This window comes from Oncorhynchus keta, chromosome 11, assembly GCF_023373465.1.
Source record: "Oncorhynchus keta strain PuntledgeMale-10-30-2019 chromosome 11, Oket_V2, whole genome shotgun sequence".
NCBI classification, from domain to species: domain Eukaryota; kingdom Metazoa; phylum Chordata; class Actinopteri; order Salmoniformes; family Salmonidae; genus Oncorhynchus; species Oncorhynchus keta.
Window position 1 is genome coordinate 25,909,526 of NC_068431.1, and position 14,859 is coordinate 25,924,384.

Consider the following 14,859-nt stretch of genomic DNA (forward strand, 5'->3'; position numbering starts at 1 on the left):
ATGAGAAATTATATTGATGGGGGCCTCTCTTAGGAGGAGGAGAGGATGAAAAGAAGAGGTAAGGAAAACAATTACAGTCTCTGGCAACGGCACCAAGATAACAATGGCCGTTGGAAGCCAACGGCACACCTGCAGCGAATGCTTGTCTCACGCAATCAAGGGGCGGACAATTACGCATTAATAAACGCTGTGTGGGGTTGCGAGGGGAAATGTCCCTTGTCGGGCCCACTCATGTGTTTTGAATGGCATCTGTTCGTATGTTAACCTAATTGTGTTCAATTTCATTAGAGGGAGTGAATAGCACGGAGACCCCTCTGCAAATTACTGTAGCCCATCTTCGCTGGGGTAAATCAATGCCATCTTGCATCGTGGGAAGCAGTACAATTTCCTAATTATGCAATTGTATGTTATTCAACCATAAAGATGGAGAGAAGCTATCTCTTCCATATTGAAGGCTGATATCGACATAACAGTGTTAGTCCTGATTACCAACGATGACTAGACAGCCTAAAGGGAGGAGGTGAGGGCCCTGGAACAGTGGTGCCGGAAAAATAACCTCTCCCTCAACGTCAACAAAACAATGGAGGTGTTCATGGACTTCAGGAGACAGCAGGGATAATGGCGCCGGAGAGGATCGCTGCAGTTTTACGAGCTCCTAACCAACTGTGCTATTTTGTTTGTTTTTTCACATGGTTTGAAACTCATTTTGTACATAATGTTGCTGCTACAGTCTCTTAGAACCGAAAAGTGTTTACTCACCTCAAACTGGACAAATATTTTTTTCATTAATGAGTTTGGTCCTGGTCAGTCCCTGGATGGGAGAACAGATGCTGCTGGAAGTGGTGTTGGAGGGCCAGTAGGAGGCACCCTTTCCTTTGGTCTAAAAAATTATCCCAATGCCCCAGGGCAGTGATTGGGGACATTGCCCTATGTAGGGTGCCGTCTTTCAGATGGGACGTTAAACGGGTGTCCTGACTCTCTTTGGTCACTAAAGATCCCATGGCACTTATCTTAAGAGTAGGGATGTTAACCCCGGTGTCCTGGCTAAATTCCAAATCTGGCCTTCATACCATCATGGCCACCTAATCCTCCCCAGCTCACAATTGGCTCATTCATCCCTCCTCCTCTCCGCTGTAACTATTCCCCAGGTCATTGCTGTAAATGAGAATGTGTTCTCAGTCAACTTCCCTGATAAAATAAGGGTTAAAAAATGTAAAATAAAAGTCAGACAAAAAGGTTATACTGCTTTGTCAAGACAAGGACCAAATCCCTGTCCTCAGCGTGAAGAAAAAAAGGGGGAGGAGGGCGGGGAGCCTTGTAAGAATTTGCCGACAAGTAGGTAAACCACCACTCCCCTCCGTATTAATGGCCACTGTGCAGTCATTGGAAAACAAACTGGACGATCTGCGATTAAGACTATCCTACCAACGGGACATTAAAAACTAATATCTTATGTTTCACTGAGACGTGGCTGAATGACAACAAAGATAATAAAGACCTGGCTGTCTTCTCCGTGCATCGGCAGGACAGAGCAGCTACGTCTCTCTTTCTCTCTCAGAGGAGGACCTGAGCTCTAGGACCATGCCTTGGGACTGCCTGGCCTGATGACTCCTTGCTGTACCCAGTCCACCTGGCCGTGCTGCTGCTCCGGTTTCAGCTGTTCTCTGCCTGCGGCTGTGGAACCCTGTCCTATTCACTGGACGTGCTACCTGTCCCAGACCTGCTGTTTTCAACTCTCTGGAGACAGCAGGAGCGGTAGAGATACTCTGAATGATTGGCTATGAAAAGCCAACTCCTGAGGTGCTGACCTGTTGCACCCTCGACAACCACTGTGATTATTATTATTTGGTTATTATCTGGTTATTTGGTTATTATTATTATCTGCTGGTTATCTATGAACATTTGAACATCTTGGCCATGTTCTGTCATAATCTCCACCCAGCACAGCCAGAAGAGGACTGGCCACCCCTCATAGCCTGGTTCCTCTCTAGGTTTCTTCCTAGGTTCTGGCCTTTCTAGGGAGTTTTTCCTAGCCACCGTGCTTCTACACCTGCATTGCTTGCTGCAGCTGAAATATCAGCTGATGTAAGAAGGGCTTTATAAATAAATTAGATTTGTTGTGGCAGGGCTTGAAAAATATTAAGGACTACAAAGGGAAACCCAGCCACGAGCTGCCCAGTGACGCGAGTCTACCAGACGAGCTTAATGCCTTTTACGCTTGCTTTGGGGCAAGCAACACTGAAGCATGCATGAGAGCACCAGCTGTTCCGGACGACTGTGTGATCACGATGTGAGTAAGATCTTTAAACAGGTCAACGTATACTTATTTTCCACCATAATTTGCAAATAAATTCATTAAAAATCCTACAATGTGATTTTCTGGATTTTTTTTCTCTCATTTTGTCTGTCATAGTTGAAGTGTACCTATGATGAACATTACAGGCCTCTCTCCTCTTTGTGGGAGAAGTGGGAGAACTTGCACAATTGGTGGCTGACGAAATACTTTTAGGCCCCCTTTTTCTCCCCAATTTCATGATATCCAATTGCGATCCAGTCTCATTGCCGCAACTCCCCAACGGGCTCAAGTCATGCGTCCTCTGAAACATGACCCGCCTAACCGCGCTTCTTAACACCCGCCAGCTAACCTGCACCAATGTGTCCGAGGAAACACCGTTCGCCTGATGACCGAGGACAGCATGCAGGCACCCGGCCCGCCACAAGGAGTCGCTAGAGCCCGCAAGTAAATTCCTGTAAACCATACCCAGTCTCATCTGGGCACCATAGCCTCTACAGGCAGCCAGTTTAGTTCCTGAGAGCAGATTATTCTGAAGCTTCCACATCAGAAGCTTAGAAGCGCACCCAAACCAGGAAGAACTACCGTAGTCAAAATGGCATTGAATGAGGGCAGTGGCCAGCAATAGCACTACCAGTTATTGAGTGTAAGGGAGCAATTACTTTTTCACACAGGGGAATTGGGTATTGGATTATTTTGTTCATTAAATAAAAAAAATAAGTATATATATTTTTTGTTATTTGTAAACTCAGGTTCCTTTTATCCAATATTAGGTTTTGGTGAAGATCTGAAATGTTTCTATATTTCAAAACGATAGGTGGTCATTGGACTGAGAGACTGTCAAATCAAATGAAAACCGCCCGTCTTTTTGGTGCGTAATGATGGCTGTCCTTCGTGGGCTATTTGACGTGTTGAAAAGCCACTATGTAGTGTAGAATGATGAAACAAAGTTTGGTTGCTTTTTAGAGTGTCTAAGGATTGCACAGAAACCGAACTTGACTGGGTGAAACAAGGTTTAGTGAGATTTCATAGATAGTTTTTTTGCAAGTAGAAATACTTGGATCGTGTTAGGATATAAAAATGTATTTTATCAAACAAAACTACCGAATGTAAGTACATTATATACAGTCAGAGGTGAATGAATCAAACCAGTTGCCTTGATAAGTGTTTTGTTGTTGTGCACTATCCTCAAACTATAGCATGTTATTTTTTCGCTATAATTGCTACGGAAAATTGGACTGCAGTTAGATTAACAATAATTTAAGCTTTGTGACCATATGAGACATGTCTATGTCCCGAAAAGTTGGCTTTTGTATACAACGCCGCTCTAGTCAAATATCGCATATATTGAGCAGCAATATTGGGACACTGATCCAGTAAAGGTTCATTTGTGGAATATCTTTCATTAGGTAGGGGTGGTATACAGAAGATCGAGACCTATTTGGTAAAAGGCCAAGTCCATATTATGGCAAGAACAGCTCAAATAAGCAAAGGGAAATGACAGTCCATCATTACTTTAAGACATGAATGTTAGTTCATACGGAACATTTCAAGAACTTTGAAAATTTCTTCAAGTGCAGTCGCAAAAACCATCAAGCGCTTTGGATGAAACTGGCTCTCAAGAGGACCGTCACAGGAAAGGAAGACCCAGAGTTACCTCTGCTGCAGAGGATAAGTTCATTAGAGTTACCAGCCTCAGAAATTGCTGCCCAAATAAATGCTTCACAGAGTTCAAGTAACAGACATCTCAACATAAACTGTTCAGAAGAGAGTGTGTGAATCAGGCCTTCATGGTCGAATTGCTGCAAAGAAACCACTAGTAAAGGACACCAACAGGAAGAAGAGACTTGCATGGGCCAAGAAACACGAGCAATGGACATTCGACCAGTGGAAATTCGTGCTTTGGGCAGTTAAAACAGAGTAGGTGAACAGATTATCTCCGCATGTGTGGTTCCCACCGTGAAGCATGGAGGACGAGGTGTGATGGTGTGGGGGTGCTTTGCTGGTGACACTGTCTGTGATTTATTTAGACTTCAAGGCACACTTAACCAGCATGGCTACCACAGCAATCTGCAGCAATACACCATCCCATCTGGTTTGCGCTTAATGGGACTATCATTTGTTTTTCAACAGGACAATGACCCAACACACCTCCAGGCTGTGTAAGGGTTATTTGACCAAGAAGGAGAGTGATGGAGTGCTGCATCAGATGACCTGGCCTCCACAATCACCTGACCTCAACCCAATTGTGATGGTTTGGGATGAGTTGGACCGCAGCGTGAAGGAAAAGTAGCCAACAAGTGCTCAGCATATGCGGGAACGCCTTCAAGATGGTTGGAAAAGCATTCCAAGTGAAGCTGGATTAAGAAGCCACGCATGTTAATTGAAATGCATTCCAGGTGACTACCTCATGAAGCTGGTTAAGAGAATGCCAAAGCTGTCATCAAGGCAAAGGGTGGCTACTTTGTAGAATCTCAAATCTAAAATATATTTCTATTAGTTTAACACTTTTTGAGTTACTACATGATTCCATATGTGTTATTTAATAGTTTTGATGTCTTCACTATTATTCTACAATGTAAAAAATAGTAATATTAAAGAAAATCCCTTGAATGAGTAGGGGTGTCCAAACTTTTGACAGGTGTGTGCCTTTCCAAATCATGCCCAGTCAAATTAATTTATCACAGGTGGACTCCAATCAAGTTGTAGAAACATCTCAAGCATATTCAATGAAAACAGGATGCACCTGAGCTCAATTTCAAATCTCATAGCAAAGGGTCTGAAAACTTATGTAAATAAGGTATCTGTTTTACATTTTTACATTTTTTATGTGCAAATAATTCAGAAAACCTGTTTTGCTATGTCATCATGGGGTATTGTGTGTAGATTGCTGAGGATTTATTTTTATTAAACCCATTTTAGAATAAGGCCGTAACGTAACACAATGTGGAAAACGTCAAGGGGTCTGAATACTTTCTGAAGGCACAGTATATATTTCTGTATTGTTCGATACTACTGCACTGTTAGAGCTAGGAACATTTCGCTACACCCGCAATAACATCTGCTAAATATGTGTATGCTGCAAATAAAATATGGTTTGATCTGATTCTACACATTTGCATGTTATGCGTGTCACAGTAGTCACTAGCCATGTCTGACATGATCTCATAGTCTACCATTGATCTCAGGCTGCCTTGCAAATTGAAGTGCCAGCCCGAGCCCTAACCAGGAGCAATGAACGAGCACAAGACCCTGGTTAAGAATGGGCGTTGGAGGAGGCTGTCAAGATGAGAGAATTTACGACTTCATTATAATGGCTGGCTGATGGGAGTGGGTCTGGCAGGACTGCACATGTTGTTTCCCTGCAGCTGGTGTCCTGTAGATTTTCTCCAGTTAGGCTGCCTGATTGTGAGTCACATCTGATGACAAAATATGTTCCCCTATACTAGGTTAGGGTGTGTATTAGGAACCGGTGGCTCTTTATTTGAGACAATGTTTTTCATTATGTTTTTCATTTTCCAAGCCAGATTGTAGATACAGCTGTAGGATGAAGGCTAACAAGGTTACTGTAAAGGGTCCGATACATTTTTACAGCTTTGGCTGTGTGTCTCCTTACAGGGGGCATTAATACTGTACCGGCCACACAATAATACAACTTCCATTTCCACAAACTGTTAGCGACACTTGACTCAGGTCGGGTGTTGGTGGTTGGGATAAACAAAGCTCCACTCCAGACCAGTTTTGTAGAGTGTATCACCAACAGCAGCAATGGTTCTTCAGCGCCGACGCCAGGAGCTGGGAGGAGAAAAACCCTGGAAGGAGGAGGAGGTGGAAGTCTTAGGGAGCCGAGAGGAGAGCGACAAGCCGCAGAGCACCGAGGACTAAAAGGCAGAGCTTGGGAAGGAGGGAGGTCCTGTTAATTGGGTTAACGCTGGCTCTGTAAACTGGTTAAAGTCCTGGGTGCTAGATCTCATTCGACTGCAGGGCCGCACCGATTTTCCTTTATCCACGGGCCACTTGAAGAAATGGGTACCGGGGAATGCATTCTTTCTCCCGGTAACCAGGTTAGTGTCAGCTGCACTCCCGGTGCTCTCCATCACTTAGTTTCACAATAGTCGAGGAAACAAACGTATTAGAGGTATGGGGGCCAGTGCTACATCTGTTCTGCCTGGTGACTGAAGGGAGGCAGGATGGGGAGGGATAGGGAGGCTTCTTTACTTACTGTACGTGGCTTTGATTGGTTCAGGAGTGAATGGTAAATGATGGAAGGGGGGGAAAGCCTATAACACATTACATTTCCAGACCACTCGAACCTAGAGGATATTGAGCCCCCCACTGAGCATACTGGGACAGTAATAACTCAAATGGATTTCCTATTGTAATTTCTCACAACTTAACCAGCAGGAAAGTGCATTATAGTGAAAACATGTAGTACCAGTGAAGCTAGTAATACCTGAAATAAACACTTAACTACAAAAATCTCTGAATGTCACACACACATTACTCACTTTGCAGATTTGTTTGATTTTTTAAATTATGTATTTTGGCAGAACCCTGAGGTACATTTTCATAATGGCTCAGACAACATTTGTATTACATGTGTGTGCATCTCTGTTTGTATGTCAGTGTGTGACTCGCTTGCCATCTCTGATACGTCGGGGCTGCTATGTAATAAGAAGATGTCTGTCTGTTAATTTGAAGGGGAATGGGTGCAGCTACATGCAGATGCCATCACTGCCTATCTTTGAGTTGAGAGCTGGAGAGAGGGGAGGATATTTCAGTGTCAGTGCGTTCGCTTCGCTAACATTTTGTCACTCCGGTGAATTTTGTGCTCACTTGCATGTGTGTGTTAGAGGAACGTGGCGCAAGATTAGGCGCGGACAGCCCGGACCCTGCATTGTCCTGTACATCCCTTCATTACCAAGTTTAATGTGGGACCTGATGCACGACTGAATTACAGTAGGGCTGAGTGGTTAACGGCACCCTATTCCCGATATAGTGCACTACTTTTGACCTGGGCCCACAGGGCTTGGATCAAATGTGGTGGACTATGTAGGGAATATGATGCCATTACGGGCACTACCTAAATGTTAGAGCGGGGGTGCAGAAACCAAAGTCATCAAAGAGCAGACAGAGCCTCTATTATCATAGCTCTCTTCCCATTAACATCAGCCTCTATCTTTTGTTGTTTCTCACAGTAGGAGAGGAGGGAAAAGGAGAGAGCGCTCTCACATGCCCAGAACGGAGGTTCAAAGCTGGTGGAGAGATGTGGAAAAAACTCTGGTGCAATTACCAACCACAGCATTTAAACCTTGAGCTGAGGCTAACTTTTGGAACACAAGCAGTGAGAAGTGGGAGAAGGAACCGGGACTCGCTGATCGTCATATATTGTCTGTGATGGCAGCGTGACTGTGTTCACATACACTAAATGTTTATGAATACAACTCACTCACTGCCCATCTCTCTATCTTTGTCTAACACTTAACACATTCCATAGCTTCATCTATCAATCCAAACGGCTCCGTCCATAAACACATTTAACAAGGGCAAAAAAAAGGTGGAAAAAATGCTTCAGTCTTTCACGAGCCTCGTTGTTTTACCACATTCGTCATTAACACTACCTCCTGCTCTTCCATTATTCAGCAACTCATTCATCTGTCAGGCAACAAGCCCTTTTTCAAAAAGGTTATTCTCAGTCCATTAATGCCCTCTGAAAATAGCAGCCAAATTATTTCTCCCGCAGGCTTAGTAAGGCTCAGTAAGCTATATCAGCCGAGTACATTTTGCGGAGGGAAAATGGCCAGATTAGATGGTAATGTCCTGCAGGGAAGGAAATGTCATTGGAATCAATGGTATTGAACTGTGTTCAGATAACGCTGTGGGGAGAGAGAGAGGGGAGAGAGAGAGGGAATGAGAGAGAGAGAGAGAGAGAGAGAGAGAGAGAGAGAGAGAGAGAGAGAGAGAATGGGGGATAAAGAGAGAGAGAGAGGTGGGTGGGAGATACGTACCATGAATATAGAATATCAGAGGGAAGAGAGAGAGATAGGGGATGGGGGATAAAAAGAGATAGACAGAGAGAGGGTGGTGGAAGGTACGTACCATACACGCAGAGTATGTACATTACCAGTCAAAAGTTTGGACACACCTACTTTACTTTATTTTTACTATTTTCTACATTGTAGAATAATAGTGAAGACATCAAAACTATGAAATAACACATGGAATCATGTAGTAAAACCCCCAAAAGTTTTAAACTTATTTTATATTTGCATTGATGACAGCTTTGCACAGTCTTGGAATTCTCACAAGCAGCTTCATGAGGTAGTCACCTGGAATGCATTTCAATTAACCTCTCTGAACCACCCATCCCAGATGCGATATAATTGTCATCAGCAACGCTGAATAGCATAGCGCCACAGTCAAATAATATTACTAGAAAATATTCATATTGAATTTAACCTTTATTTTACTAGGCAAGTCAGCTAAGAACAAATTCTTATTTTCAATGACGGCCGAGGAACAGTGGGTTAACTGCCTGTTCAGGGGCAGAATGACAGATTTGTACCTTGTCAGCTCGGGGATTTGAACTTGCAACCTTTCGGCTACTAGTCCAACGCTCTAACCACTCGGCGACCCTGCCGCCCCATATTCATGACATCACAAGTGTAATATTGCAAAACACAGCATAGCCTTTTGTTAATCCACCTGTCGTCTCAGATTTTAAAATGATGCTTTACAGCGAAAACAATAAAAGCGTTCGTGTAAGTACACTTAGCATCAGGTAACTTGGTCACGAAAATCAGAAAAGCAATCAAATTAATCGTTTACCTTTGATGATCTTCGGATGTTTTCACTCACGAGACTCCCAGTTAGACAACAAATGTTCCTTTTGTTCCATAAAGATATTTTTTTTATATCCAAATACCTCCGTTAGTTTGCTGCGTTATGCCCAGGAATCCACCGGAAAGAGCGGTCACGACAACGCAGACAAAAATTCCAAATTATATCCATAATGTCTACAGAAAAATGTCAAACGTTTTTTATAATCAATCCTCAGGGTGTTTTTCAAATGCAGTGGGGCAAAAAACCTGTAACTTCTTCTTTAATAGGCTCCTTTGTCCTCCACTCGTTACCTGTTTTAATGGCACCTGTTTGAACTTGTTTTCAGTATAAAAGACACCTGTCCACAACCTCAAACAGTCACACTCCAAACTCCACTATGGCCAAGACCAAAGAGCTGTCAAAGGACACCAGAAACAAAATTGTAGACCTGCACCAGGCTGGGAAGACTGAATCTGCAATAGGTAAGCAGCTTGGTTTGAAGAAATCAACTGTGGGAGCCATTATTAGGAAATGGAAGACATACAAGACCACTGATAATCTCCCTCGATCTGGGGCTCCACGCAAGATCTCACCCCGTGGGGTCAAAATGATCACAAGATCAGTGAGCAAAAATCCCAGAACCACAGGGGGGGACCTAGTGAATGAACTGCAGAGAGCTGGAACCAAAGTAACAAAGCCTACCATCAGTAACGCACTACGCCGTCAGGGACTCAAATCCTGTAGTGTCCCCCTGCTCAAGCCAGTACATGTCCAGGCCCGTCTGAAGTTTGTTAGAGAGCATTTGGATGATCCAGAAGGAGATTGGGAGAATGTCATATGGTCAGATGAAACCAAAAGATAACTTTTTGGTAAAAACTCAACTCGTTGTGTTTGGAGGACAAAGAATGCTGAGTTGCACCAAAGAACATACCTACTGTGACGCATGGGGGTGGAAACATCATGCTTTGGGGCTGTTTTTCTGCAAAGAGACCAGGATGACTGATCCGTGTAAAGGAAAGAATGAATGGGGCCATGTATCATGGGATTTTGAGTGAAAACCTCCTTCCATCGGCAAGGGCATTGAAGATGAAACATGGCTGGGTCTTTCTGCATGACAATGATCCCAAACACACCACCCGGGCAACGAAGGAGTGGCTTCGTAAGAAGCATTTCAAGGTCCTGGAGTGGCCTAGCCAGTCTCCAGATCTCAACCCCATAGAAAATCTTTGGAGGGAGTTGAAAGTCCGTGTTGCCCAGCAACAGCCTCAAAACATCTCTGCTCTAGAGGAGATCTGCATGGAGGAATGGGCCAAAATACCAGCAACAGTGTGTGAAAACCTTGTGAAGACTTACAGAAAACGTTTGACCTCTGTCATTGCCAACAAACGGTATATAACAAAGTATTGAGATAAACTTTTGTAATTGACCAAATACTTATTTTCCACCATAATTTGCAAATAAATTCATTTAAAAATCCTACAATGTGATTTTCTGGATTTTCCCCCTCATTTTGTCTGTCATAGTTGAAGTGTACCTATGATGAGCCTCAGAAATTGCTGCCCAAATAAAGGTTTCAGAGTTCAAGTAACAGACACATCTCAACATCAACTGTTCAGAGGAGACTGCCTGAATCAGGCCTTCATGGTAGAATTTCTGCAAAGAAACCACTACCAAAGGACACCAATAAGAAGAAGAGACTTGTTTAGGCCAAGAAACACGAGCAATGGACATTAAAGGGGGGAAATCTGTCCTTTGGTCTGATGAGTCCAGGTTTTAGATTTTTGGTTCTAACCGCTGTGTCTTTGTGAGATGCAGAGAAGGTGGATGGATGATCTCCGCATGTGTGGTTCCCAAGGTGAAGCATGAAGGACGAGGTGTGATGGTGTGGGGTGCTTTGCTGGTGACAGTCGTTGAATTATTTAGAATTCAAGGCACACTTAACCAGCATGGCTACCACAGCATTCTGCAGCAATATCATTTGTTTTTCAATAGGACAATGACCCAATACACCTCCAGGCTGTGTAAGGGCTATTTGACCAAGAAGAAGAATGGAGAGATGCATCAGATGACCTGGCCTCCACAATCACCCGACCTCAACCCAATTGAGATGGTTTGGGATGAGTTGGACTGCAGAGTGAAGGAAAAGTAGCCAACAAGTGCTCAGCATATGTGCAAACTCCTTCAAGACTGTTGGAAAAGCATTCCAGGTCAATGCCAAGAGTATGTAAAGAGGTCATCAAGGCAAAGGGTGGCTACTTTGAAGAATCTCAAATACAAAATATATTTTGATTTGTTTAACACTTTTTTTTGGTTACAACATGATTCCATATGTGTTATTTCATAGTTTCGATGTCTTCACTATTATTCTACTGTAAAAATAAAGAATAACCCTTGAATGAGTAGGTGTGTCCAAACTTTTGACTGGTACTATAGTCAGAGAGGGGGAGGATTGAAAGATAAAGAGGGAGAGACCGTGTTGAATCGAGAGGTACGTACCGTAGACGTAGAGGATGTAGTCATCATACGACTCGCCCACTGAGTTGGCAGCGAAGCAGCGGTAGGTGCCATTGTAGGTCTTGTTGAGGTTCTCGATGTACAGGTCCGGGCCGGTGATGAGGGCGTGTGAGGGAAGGTCATCGTCCACCTTCACCCAGTTGATCTGCTGGGGACTACAGAGAGAGAGAGAGGGGACAGCAATGTCACTCAGTGATCAAATAAGCAGTGTTTGCACTTTTGGAACTATTCTTTTGGCTCCATAGGAGAGTGAGGGGACAGTAATTTCACTGGTCACACACATTGTTTCCCCTAGACCTTGAATACATGTTATGCCAAATAATTTCAAATAAAGACAGGTTACCTTTTTTGGACTATATTCAATCGGTTCCTTTGTACCTGGCGAGCTAAATCAATCACCACCATAAGTATATATATATACAGTGGGGCAAAAAAGTATTTAGTCAGCCACCAATTGTGCAAGTTCTCCCACTTAAAAATATGAGAGAGGCCTGTAATTTTCATCATAGGTACACTTCAACTATGACAGACAAAATGAGAAAGAAAATCCAGAAAATCACATTGTAGGATTTTTAAATCAAATTATGATGGAAAATAAGTATTTGGTCAATAACAAAAGTTTATCTCAATACTTTGTTATATACCCTTTGTTGGCAATGACAGAGGTCAAACGTTTTCTGTAAGTCTTCACGAGGTTTTCACACACTGTTGCTGGTATTTTGGCCCATTCCTCCATGCAGATCTCCTCTAGAGCAGTGATGTTTTGGGGCTGTTGCTGGGCAACACAGACTTTCAACTCCCTCCAAAGATTTTCTATGGGGTTGAGATCTGGAGACTGGCTAGGCCACACCAGGACCTTGAAATGCTTCTTACGAAGCCACTCCTTCGTTGCCCGGGAAGGGTGTTTGGGATCATTGTCATGCTGAAAGACCCAGCCACGTTTCATCTATATTGCCCTTGCTGATGGTAGGCTTTGTTACTTTGGTCCCAGCTCTCTGCAGCTCATTCACTAGGTCCCCCCGTGTGGTTCTGGGATTTTTGCTCACCGTTCTTGTGATCATTTTGACCCTACGGGGTGAGATCTTGCGTGGAGCCCCAGATCGAGGGAGATTATCAGTGGTCTTGTATGTCTTCCATTTCCTAATAATTACACCCACAGTTGATTTCTTCAAACCAAGCTGCTTACCTATTGCAGATTCAGTCTTCCCAGCCTGGTGTAGGTCTACAATTTTGTTTCTGGTGTCCTTTGACAGCTCTTTGGTATTGGCCATAGTGGAGTTTGGAGTGTGACTGTTTGAGGTTGTGGATAGGTGTCTTTTATACTGATAACAAGTTCAAGCAGGTGCCATTAATACAGGTAACGAGTGGAGGACAGAGGATCCTCTTAAAGAAGAGGTTACAGGTCTGCGAGAGCCAGAAATCTTGCTTGTTTGTAGGTGACCAAATACTTATTTTCCACCATAATTTGCAAATAAATTCATTAAAAAATCATACAATGTGATTTTCTGGATTTTTTTTTCTCTCATTTTGTCTGTCATAGTTGAAGTGTACCTATGATGAAAATTACAGGCCTCTCATCTTTTTAAGTGGGAGAACTTGCACAATTGGTGGCTGACTAAATACTTTTTTGCCCCACTGTGTGTATACACACACACACACACACACACACACACACACACACACACACACACACACACACACACACACACACACACACACACACACACACACACACACACACACACACACACACAGTATATCACAAAAGTGAGTACACCCCTCACATTTTTGTAAATATTTGAGTATATCTTTTCATGTGACAACACTGAAGAAATTACACTTTGCTACAATGTAAAGTAGTGAGTGCACAGCTGGTATTACAGTGTAAATTTGCTGTCCCCTCAAAATAACTCAACACACAGCCATTAATGTCTAAACCGCTGGCAACAAAAGTGAGTACACCTCTAAGTGAAAATGTCCAAATTGGGCCCAAAGTGTCAATATTTTGTTTGGCCACCATCATTTTCCAGCACTGCCTTAACCATGGAGTTCACAAGAGCTTCACAGTTTGCCACAGTTTCCTCCATGACGACATCACAGAGTTGGTGGATGTTAGAGACCTTGCACTCCTCCACCTTCCATTTGAGGATGCCCCACAGATGCTCAATAGGGTTTAGGTCTGGAGACATGCTTGGCCAGTCCATCACCTTTACCCTCAGCTTTTCTTTAGCAAGGCAGTGGTCGTCTTGGAGGTGTGTTTGGGGTCGTTATCATGTTGGAATACTGCCCTGCGACCCAGTTTCCGAAGGGCGGGGATCATGCTCTGCTTCAGTATGTCACAGTACATGTTGTCATGCATGGTTCCCTCAATGAACTGTAGCTCCCCAGTGCCGGCAGCACTCATGCAGCCCCAGACCATGATACTCCCACCTCCATGCTTGACTGTAGGCAAGACACACTTGTCTTTGTACTCCTCACCTGGTTGCCTCCACACACGCTTGACACCATCTGAAACAAATAAGTTTATCTTGGTCTCATCAGACCACAGGACATGGTTCCAGTAATCCATGTCCTTAGTCTGCTTGTCTTCAGCAAACTGTTTGCGGGCTTTCTTGTGCATCATCTTTAGAAGAGGCGCCCTTCTGAGACAACAGCCATGCAGACCAATTTGATGCAGTGTACGGCGTATGGTCTGAGCACTGACAGGCTGACCCCCCACCCCTTCAACCTCTGCAGCAATGCTGACACTGAGCACGTGCACTCAACTTCTTTGGTCGACCATGGCGAGGCCTGTTCTGAGTGGAACCTGTCCAGTTAAACCGCTGTATGGTCTTGGCCACCGTGCTGCAGCTCAGTTTCAGGGTCTTGGCAATCTTCTTATAGCCCAGCCATCTTTATGTAGAGTAACAATACATTTTTTTCAGATCCTCAGAGAGTTTGTTGCCATGAGGTGCCATGTTGAACTTCCAGTGACCAGTCAGTATGAGGGAGTGTGAGAGCGATGACACCAAATTTAAGACACCTTCTCCCCATTCACACCTGAGACCTTGTAGTACTCACTTTTGTTGCCAGCGGTTTAGACATTAATGGCTGTGTGTTGAGTTATTTTGAGGGGACAGCAAATCTACACTGTTATACAAGCTATACACGCACTACTTTACATTGTAGCAAAGTGTAATTTCTTCAGTGTTGTCACATGAAAAGATATACTCAAATATTTACAAAAATGT

At 43.6% G+C, this 14,859-nt stretch overlaps 1 protein-coding gene across 8 annotated transcripts in view; it reads right to left on the reverse strand.

Annotated features, from left to right (window-relative positions):
* Positions 1 to 14,859, reverse strand: part of LOC118389976 (cell adhesion molecule 1-like) — a 486,522-nt gene that overhangs the window by 60,486 nt on the left and 411,177 nt on the right. For all 8 annotated transcript variants that reach the window (XM_052529799.1, XM_035780043.2, XM_035780042.2 and 5 more), the window contains exon 8: positions 11,612 to 11,784. In XM_052529799.1, the coding sequence (XP_052385759.1) occupies positions 11,612 to 11,784 (173 nt within the window). The remainder of the gene's footprint in view (positions 1 to 11,611; positions 11,785 to 14,859) is intronic.